Source organism: Nomascus leucogenys, chromosome 22a (genome assembly GCF_006542625.1).
Source record: "Nomascus leucogenys isolate Asia chromosome 22a, Asia_NLE_v1, whole genome shotgun sequence".
Lineage (NCBI taxonomy): Eukaryota > Metazoa > Chordata > Mammalia > Primates > Hylobatidae > Nomascus > Nomascus leucogenys.
Window position 1 is genome coordinate 517603 of NC_044402.1, and position 9878 is coordinate 527480.

Sequence of the window (9878 nt, forward strand, 5' to 3'; positions counted from 1 at the left end):
CGACACTCCAGGGTAGGGCGCTGGCTGCAGCCCTCTACAAATATGAAATTTTTTCTAAGTTTACTTTTTTCCCCACTGGCAAGTATGTAGAGCAATAAAGTTTAAACTTCAAAAAAACACTAGAACAAAAATACAAAAGCAGCATTTCTAACAGCATGACAGAGCACAGATGATGGCACACGCCAAGCCCAGGGAAGACCAGCAGCACGGACGGGGTGCTTCCGCGCAGGCTGCGCCACAGACCGGGGCAGACCCCGCGGCCCTGCAGGAGCAGGGGCTTTCTGGCATCTTTTCAAACTACATTAAATTTTTTTTTTTTGATACGGAGTCTCACTCTGTCACCCAGCCTCAACTTATATCAAAATTAAAACAAAAAGACCAGGCATGGGCTCACGCCTGTAATCCCAGCACTTTGGGAGGCCGAGGCGGGTGGATCACTTGAGGTCAGGAGTTCCAGACCAGCCTGACCAACATGGAGAAACCCCGTCTCCACTAAAAATGTAAAACTTAACCAGGCGTGGTGGCGCCTGGCTAGTCCCAGCTACTTGGGAGGCTAGGCAGGACATCGCGCCTCTGCACTCCGGCCTGGGCCACAAAGCAAGACTCCATCTCAAAAAAAAAAAAAAAAATTAACAAAAAATCCAAACCTCTTGCAATGAAAAACAGAAACACCCAAGGCAAAATGGTAGTGGCCTGTCCACTGAAAAGCAGAACCCCCACATGAGCAAGCTGCAGGCGGCTGGCAGGCACCAATTCCTGCTGTCCTGTTTTGGATGCTATCTAACATCTTCATGTTCAACCCAGAGAAGAAACATCCCGCCATCGCCCTGGGGCCCTCTCATCCCACAGCAGGTTCCAAGCCTTCCCCAGCCCTCGGGATGGACAACCCTTGAGGAGCAGAGGTCAGGGAACCCTGACCCCGCCACCCTTGCCCAGGCCATCCGCTGCCCTCACAGGCACAGACAGAAGGCCTCTGTCCGTGGCCAGGGCACCCCACAGGGAAGAAACAGGCCCTGTTCCCTCCCTGCTCACCACTTCGCCCAGCTCAGCTGGCACAAAAATGCTGCCGCCACACCTTCACCCTGCCCAGCCCGACCTGGCAGGGCCTCGGAGCAGCCTGCCAGCTAAAATACGGGATGCCCAGATAACTGCGAATGTCAGATAAGAATCTTCTGGGACAAGTATGTCCCAAGCCATATTTGGGACATACTTACACTAATAAATTTCTGTTTATCTGAAACTCAAATTTGCCTGGGCGTCCTGTACTTTTCTTTACTAAATTTGGTGCCTCTACACACAAGGTCCCGGGGTGGGGGGCACAGGAGCAAGCCCCTTCCCAGGCTGGGTCCCTGCCGGCAGCTCCCACAGGCCAGGACTGGCCGCCCAGACAGGGCCCATGCCAGGCAGCTGGCGACAGACGGACAAAGGCTGCTCAGGAGACACTGCACACCTTCCTCTTTCTTGTCTGGGGGCTCAAGAATCCACACGCCCACCTCCCCAAGCGAGCACCAAGACACGAAGCCAACCTGCAACGCCCAGCCCACCGCGACCACGGGGCCCTGCCGGGGTCCTGCCAGAACCCAGGGTTCCGGTCCAGAAGCCAGGGATAAATGCCACTTCTCCTATAGGGACCATCAGAGTAGAGACGGGGAGGCCTACAGTCTCACCTGCAGGGAGAGGACGTCCTCAGGGCGGGCACATGGGGGCCCTGACAGCCCCGAGCACACCCGGCCACAGTGACCATGGACTGCACACACAGAAGCAGTCTGGATCCCACGCGTGGCTGTGCTGCCAGCAGACAGCACCCAACCTCCCATGCTCCTCATCACAGGAAAAGAGACCAGCAGCATCTCTGCCAGGCATGGTGGGCCCCTCCGCCACAGCCCAGGAGTCCAGGCCACCCACCCTCACAGCACTGGAGTGCACGGGTCAGTGAGGCCCTGGGACGGGCCTGCGGGCACAGGGGGACAGAGGGTTCGGGGAGGGCGGCGCAGCCCCACGATGGGCTCCTCCCAAGCCTGTGCGGGGCCCAGGGGAGCTGCACCTCCGGGATGGGACAAGGCAGGGTCCTGGCTTTCATCAGCCACAGCACAGCTGCCACAGGGCACAAAAGGATGGCTGAGAGATGAGGTCCTCACCCATACCATGGGGAAACCGAGGCACGGGAAGGTGAGGGGGGGCAGCCAGGCTGGCGCCAAGATCACAGGCAGGCAGGCCTGAAGGCCGAGCAATGCAGCCACTGGGAAGGCATGAGTTGGGGTCAGGGTGTCCCCAGCCCTAGAGCCCAAAGCCGCCACCACTCCCCACCCCCAACCTGGGTGGGGGCAGGGAGGGCTCTTCCTGGGACCAATCCCAAAACCATGCGCAGTGGGCCGGCTGGAGCCCAGGCAGTAGGCATCCTCTCTGCCAGGGTGAGAAACTGGGCCCTCATGTCAGGGTGGAAGGGGGGTCTCCAGGTGGGGAGAAAGAACAGGAAGGAACAGGCCCCTCCCTCGAGGGACCCCGCACCCAGGCTGCTCCCTGAGCGTGGGGTGGGCTCAGCCCACCTGGGTCCACAGGGACCTGGCCAAGCTGTATGAGGCTGTGGGAGGGGGCTGCCGCTGGATGGGGTACAGGCCCACAGCCCCTCTGAGAGGACAGGGGAGGCCCAGAGCTGCTGATGCGGACTGACCGCCCATCTCACAGACGGGGTGTAGGGGGCTCCCACCGTCCCCAAGGTCACAGGACTGGCCGGCGAGACCACACGGCGTCCAAGGCAGCAGAAGCCACGCTCGAGAGACACAGAGTGTTCTGGGCGCTCGGGGTCAGGGGCATGGGGGTCAGGCCACAGCAGGAGTGACCCCAGCTCCCTCCGCAGCGCAGGCTGCTGGTGGGACAGGTAATGAGCACCTGCCCGAGAGGGTCACAGGCAGGGAGGGGTCTCAGAGTCCCGGGGAGGGAGGCGCTGATGGAATGATGGAATGCGCACGACCCCCCACCTCCCTGTGAAAGACCCCACGGAGTCCCAGGCACACGAAGGAGGGCAAGGCTCAAAGCTGCAGGCCCGCGGGGCCCGACAACAGGAGGCTGGGCCCACGGAGGAAGCCCCCGGCCCCTGCCCAGGGACCCTCCGGCCTCTCCCCAACCCTTGCAAAGCGCCTCCCGAATGGGCTGAGGTGAGCGGAAGACAGGGAAAAGTTTGGGGGGACTTAGAGGCGTGCTCGGGATGCTTGCTCCCTGCTGAAGACCCTCTGAGGGAGCCCTGCTGGGGGAAGCCCCGGGGCCAGGCTGCAGGAGGGCTCTAGGGAGGAACGTGGCCCCTCGCCGGGGCTCCCCATCCCCAGAGGGGATGCACCGGAGTCCCAGCACAGGGCCGCGGGCCGGGGGAGACCCCACAGCCCCAAAACTCCTGCTCCCAGACCGGCAGCCGGCGCCTCCCAAGGCCACGTGCTCCCGCTGGGGGCTCCCGGCCCCGGACCCCCGGATGTCCCCGGCCTCCCGCGCCCCCCCGCCACCCCCGCGGCCGCCCCCTCGGCCCCAACAGGTGGGCCGCCCCCCACCCCCGGGCCGCCGCGCCCCGCCCGCCCCCGATGGGGCCGACCCGCGGGGCCATTTTGGGTTGGGGTGAGCACGGCGGGGGGCGGTTCGGGAAGGAGCCGGGGGCCGCGAGGGCGGGCGGGGGGCGCGGGGCCTGCGGGGCAGAGGGGCGGGGGAGGCGGCGGCGGCGGCGGGTGGGGGCTGCGGGCGGGTCGGGGCCGGGCATAAAGGCGGTGCGGCCTTACCTCCGACCCTGTACATGTTGGCGGCCATGTCCGGGCCGGCGGCGGCGGAGGGGCCCGGGGCGGGCGCGGCGCTCGGCGCGGGCGGCCGGGAAAATGGAGGCGCGATGGCGGGGGCGGGGGGCGCCGCAGGCGTTTAAAGGGGCCGCGCTGCTGCCGCCGCCGCCGCCGCCGCCGCCGCCGAGGCCGCCGAGGCCGCGCAGGGACGGGAGGGCCGCGGCGCGGGCGGGAGAGGAAGAGGAGGAGCGGCCGCGGGCGGCGGGGAGGGGCCTCGGGCGCCGCCGCCCACCGCGCGGGCCGTTACCGACCCCGCGCCGCCCGCGGCCCGCGCGCCCCTTTCCGGGCAGTTCCTCTCGGCGCCCCCGAGTCCTCCCCGCGCGCCGCTTCCCGGGTGGGCCCTTCCACCAGAACCCCCTGGTAGATCCTCCCCTGGTGCCCTGGGGGTAGCGGGGAGATCCTCCACGAGGGTCATTTCCCTGGTGATCCCTCCCTGTGCCCCCCAGGTGAGTCCTGCCGTAGCTCTCCAGGGGTTCCTCCTGATGCCGCGGTCCTCCGGCATTCCTCCCTGAGCCCCCCAAGGGCCCTGAAGCTCAGCGGCCCAGCCCTGGCCACGGGGTCCTCACCCCACACCTCCCTTCCAGGCCTAACCTTTGCCCCCGACACCAGGCAGCGCATGTCCTTGGCCTTCGCCGCCCAGCCCGCATGGCATCTCTGGACAGGTGGCCGTGCGCGCCTTGGTGTGGGCAGGCTCCGTAGCTGGCAAAGCCTCCCTGAACTGTGACCTGGTGAGAGGGCCACAGAGGAGGTGCCTGTGCCCAGAGGCCACCTCCAAAGACCCCACCTGAGGCTCGAACCCAGCGCCTGCTGACCCCGCCAGCCCCAACAGGGCTGGAGTCCAGGAGCGGCCGTGCTCTTTCCGCAGTGAGGCAGCTGCCTTCTCTCCCCACCACCTGTCAGGATGCCTTCCTGTGTGTGTTTGTGCACAGGTCTAAGGAGAGGAGAGTCCAGTGACCCAGACGCCCCAGCCAGGAAGAGCATGAGGTGGGAAGGGGGCTTCCCAGATGGAGAGAAACAGATGGTCCCAGAGCGGCTTGGAGACAGGTGCAACATCAGTGTTGGGGGAGGCGAGGAAAAGAAGCTGTCTCGGGGTTCCAGGATGCTGATCTGAGCAGCACCGTGGGTCTCTGCCCTGCCTGCTCAGATGCTGGAGGTCAGCGGCTGGAGGGAGCTGACACCTGCCTGGCACATCCCTCCCTGTAGGACATGGAGCGGAGCGTTCAGGGCTATCCGGAGGGAGCCGCGTGGCCACAGTGCAAGATCTCTAGGCAGGTCGGACAGACGTGGTCAGGATGCCAGGGACAGAGCATGGGGAATCCAGCACACAGGACACCATCCAGGTGGGCAGGAAACAGCGTGTGCTGGGAGGAAAGCCAGGTGGGGGTCCCAAGAAGAGCAGTGGCCACAATGTCATGGCTGCAGAGCAGACCAGAAAGGAAAGCCCCACCAGGGTTAGCACAGGGCCAGGAACCGGAGCTGCAGGGCGGTGCTGTCTCTGGGGAGGCAGGACACATCCTACAGGCTGGGCTGCAGGGAACAGGAGCTGGCTTGCTGGTGATTCGGTGGGAAGAGCAGCCAGCCAGCAGCCAGGTGCAGGAGAGGGGCAATGACAGACAGGCAGCGTCTCTCCAGAAGGAGGGTGGGGCTGCTGGCCTCCCCTGTCCTACAGCCCCAGCCCACCTCTGTCTCCTCAGCAGGAAAGCAAAGCTGCGGCCTGAGATCTCCTTCCACCAACTCCAGGCATGGCCAGAAAGTTAGCCAGAAACACCAGAAAGCGCCAGGTAGCTAGGATGCATGGGGAGAGCCCCCGAATCTGCGTGGGTAGTGCCTGCTTCTGCTGCCATCCCAGAAACGGACGAGCTTCACCCTGAGAACCCAGCCACGCCACCAGGACACATCCTGACAGTGACATGCACACTCTCCCCTGGCCCCAGCCTGGAGAGGGGCCTCCTGAAGACACCAGCCTTTGCTCCTTCTCCCCGGGGGGGTGGAGAGGAGAACTGACTGCTGGAGTGGAGACAGTCAAGGCTGCGCTTCTGAGGGAGCACAGCACAGGCTCTGGTGTCCCAGGGACGCAATCTGAACTTCAAGCCAGGCCTCCCCAGCGCAGAGGACACACCCCTCACCATGCAGAGTGACGTTTAGTAAACTCTCAAAAGACAGCACAGAGCCCCGCTCCTCCAGCCAACCCTACTCTGCCTCCCCACTCCAGACCAGTGAAAAAGGTGGATTGCCCTTAAGCCAGCTCAGAGGCAAAGTCCAAAGACCTCAGGTGAGTCAAACAATAAAAACAAAGAATTAAGAAGAATCCAGCCGGGTGCGGTGGCTCACGCCTGTAATCCCAGCACTTTGGGAGGCTGAGGCGGGAGGATCACGAGCAGGAGATCGAGACCATCCCGGCTAACACGGTGAAACCCCGTCTCTACTAAAAAATAGAAAAAATTAGCTGGGCGTGGTGGCGGGCGCCTGTAGTCCCAGCTACTCCGGAGGCTGAGGCAGGAGAATGGTGTGAACCCGGGAGGCAGAGCTTGCAGTGAGCCAAGATCGTGCCACCACACTCCAGCCTGGGCGACAGAGTGAGACTCCGTCTCCAATAAAAAATAAAAAATAAATAAAAAATAAAAAAAAAAATCCATCCACTCCACCCACTTAGTAGCAGAGCGAATAGACATTCAGGAAAGAGCTTTCACGTCAGGACAGAAGTAGTGGCATATCCCCAGAGGCTGAGGTGGGAGCATTGCTGAGAGGTGGCACATGACCACATCCATGTCATTCAACAACAGAAAAACAAGTCAGCGAGGGTGTGAGGGGCCGGTGAGAAAGCCAGTATGTAAGAAAACACAACTGGACTGGGCGCGGTGGCTCATGCCTGTAATCAGTGGGAGGCCAAGGCAGGAGGACCACCTGAGGTCAGGAGTTGGAGACCAGCCTGGTCAACATAGTGAAACCTCATCTCTACTAAAAATACAACAAAATTAGCTGAGTGTGGCAGCACGTGCCTGTAGTCCCAGCTACTCAGGAGGCTGAGGCAGGAGAATTGCATGAACCCAAGAGCCGAGACCACACCACTGCACTCCAGCCTGGAGGCGGCACAGTGAGACTCCATCTCAAAGAAACAAACATAAAAAATAAATAAATAAGAAAATACAACCCGAGAAACAGAAGAGGACTCCACAGGACTGCTTTCAGAGCTTCATAGCAGCATGAATTCAACAATCAGGGATTCAAATGCTTGACGACAAAACAGCAGGATGGGAGGAAGAGTTAAGAGCCAAGCAAACCAGAAGCACCAAAATCGCACCGTGGCTGGGTTAAGTCAAAAACAGCAAAGGGCAGAATATCAAGTTACTTGGAGATGAAAGGCTTGAGATAATTTCAGAGCAAGACAAAGTGATTAACACAATAATTTACTCATTTATTATTTGTTAAACACCTACTTCAAGCTACAGGCCACTCTAGGCCTTGGAGGGTAAGGAAACAGCGCCTTTGCCCTCAGAGGGTTTGCAATCTAGCAGGGAGGGGAACATAATAAAGTGTATAAAACCAGGGCTCTGGCTCTGAAATTCCAACACTTTGGGCAGGTCACTTGAACCCAGGAGTTCGAGACCAGCCTGGGCAACATAGTGAAAACCCATCTCTACTAAAAAATGTAAAAATTAGCCGGGTGTGGTGGTACATGCCTGTAGTCCCTGCTACTTGAGAGGCTGAGGCGGGAGGATAGCTTAGGCCTGAGAGGCAGAGTTCGCAGTGAGCCGAGATAGCACCTCTGCACTCCAGCCTGGGTGGCAGAGCAAGACCTTGTCTAAAAACAACAATAACAACAGCAAAAACTGATCTTAAGTCCAGCCAGTAAAGACGTAAATCAAAACAAAGACTTTCAGTGGGTCAAATACTAGCGGTGAGCTTTGATCTTCCGGTAAGAAATGCCCTGCCAGGGGATACGGAAATGTCAGTGCCTGTTCCTCACCATTCACAGGCAGAAGTCAGCCTGTGCCACCTCAGCCGAGCCGTGCTGTGCTGCTGAAAACCAAACACAGCCTTCTCTTGATGTTTGTGTAATTTCTAAAAATAATCGTAGAAGACTTTTTTTTTGGAGACAGGGTCTCACTCTGTCACCCAGGCTCAAGTGCAGTGGGGCTATCTCGGCTCACTGCAGCCTCGACTTCCTGGGCTCAAGCGATCCTCCCACCTCAGCCTCCCAAGTAGCTGGGACTACAGGAGTGCACCACCATGCCCGGCTAATTTTTGTATCTTCAGTATGGATGGAGCTTCGCCATGTTGCCCAGGCTGGTCTGCAACTCCTGAGCTCAAGCGATCTGCCCGCCTTGGCTTCCCAAAGTGCCGGGATTACAGACCTGAGCCACGGCGCCCGGCCATCGTAAGGTGGCTTTTAAACTTGAGGTGAAGAAGCATTCATCTGCTTTTAGCAATTTTTTTCTTTAAATATTTAAAAGTGTATAAGTAGCAGCTCGACACGTATTTCTGTATTTCCATTACATCCTTTTATCTCCCCATATACATTTAGAAATATCTGGGATAACCTTCAGGTAATGTTAACAGCTGTTATTCCAGGGAGGACACTGGGCGCGTTTTTAAAGCTGTATTCGTTGCTGTATTAATAGCAAGCGGTGTTTCTGCAAAGCCAAGGAAGGCGTTTCTCCAGCGGGGCCGCGTCGGGCATTGTCTGGTGCGCCGAGGAAGGCCGCGAACTACATCTCCCAGGCGCCCCGCGCCCCGTTCCGCGCCCCGCGCCCCCGCCCGCGCGGCTCCTGCTGTGGTGCCGGAGCGGCCTCGGCTCGGTCCGGAGCCAGCCGGAGTCACAATTCGAATCGGGCGTGGGAAGCCCGGGGGACCACGCGGCCAACCCTGGGCGGACCTGCGCGCCGGAGACGGCGTCCCCGGGAGCCCCCAAACGCTACCCCGCGCGGCCGCCCGTGGCGCTGCGGAGGCCTGCAGGTGGGGAGGCGCAGTGGCGGCCGGGGCGACGGCCTAAGCACCACACTGCTGCTGCGAGACTTTGGGGGATCCCCACTCCCCTCCCAGGATCCTTCCCACTCCCCTCCCAGGATCCTTCCCACTCCCCTCCCAGGATCCTTCCCACTCCCTCCCAGGATCCTTCCCACTCCCCTCCCAGGATCCTTCCCACTCCCCTCCCAGGATCCTTCCCACCCCTCCCAGGATCCTTCCCACTCCCCTCCCAGGATCCTTCCCACACCCCTCCCAGGATCCTTCCCACTCCCCTCCCAGGATCCTTCCCACTCCCCTCCCAGGATCCTTCCCACTCCCCTCCCAGGATCCTTCCCACTCCCCTCCCAGGATCCTTCCCACTCCCCTCCCAGGATCCTTCCCACTCCCGAGACTGCTTCTTCTGCCCCCTTGATTCCACGCGCCTCAGAGACCCTCCCTCTGCCGTCCCGCGAAGAGCGCGCCCCTCCCCTTGCAAGGTGGGCTTCACATGCGCTCCCGCCGCACGCACTCTCCTCTGCCCCAGGGTTTCCTGCCGGGCCCTGGTGGTTTGGCGCTGCCCATGCATTGCGGGATCCCGAGCAGCACAGCACCCCCGCCTCTACCGACCAGGTGCCCGCAGCCCCTGTGGAAGGCAGAATGCCCCTCCCACAGATACTTGTGTACAAATCCCCAGAACCTCGGGGCAGGCTGGGTTAAGTGGGTTAAGTGGCAGGTTAGGAAAGGCGCTAACCAGTTCACCCGAAAGCAGGCAGGCGACCCTGGATCTTCCGGGTGGGCCCAGTGTCGCCACAAGGGTGTTTCAGGGTGCAGGAGGGAGGCAATGGAGAAGTGGGCAGAGAAGGGCAGGGCAGAGAGGGGCTCGGCCGCTCCGAAGGAAGCCACAACTACCAGCCAAGGAATGCAGGCAGCTTCTTGAGGGTAGAAAACGCGAAACCCAGTCTCCCCTGGCGCCTCCAGGAGGAACAGAACTCTGCCAACACCTCATTCTGAGCCCAGAGATACCCATTTTGAACTTCTACAAAACTTAGCTAATACATTTGTGTTGTTTTAAAACACTCAAAGACAGGCACCTGTGGAACACTCCTGTAGCCCCAG

The 9878-nt window shown here is 60.7% G+C and overlaps 1 protein-coding gene across 9 annotated transcripts in view; it reads right to left on the reverse strand.

Moving 5' to 3' along the window:
- The window catches only part of MTA1 (metastasis associated 1), a 52360-nt gene extending 47855 nt beyond the window's left edge, over positions 1-4505 (reverse strand). For 2 of the 9 annotated variants that reach the window (XM_030804294.1, XM_030804290.1), the window contains exon 1: positions 4407-4499. In XM_030804294.1, the coding sequence (XP_030660154.1) occupies positions 4407-4467 (61 nt within the window). In that variant the 5' untranslated portion in view covers positions 4468-4499. Of the gene's footprint in view, positions 1-3761; positions 4004-4406 lie in introns of those variants that run through there. The other 7 variants (XM_030804295.1, XM_030804292.1, XR_004028062.1 and 4 more) reach the window with 6 other exon arrangements.
- Positions 4506-9878: the final 5373 nt, after the last annotated feature.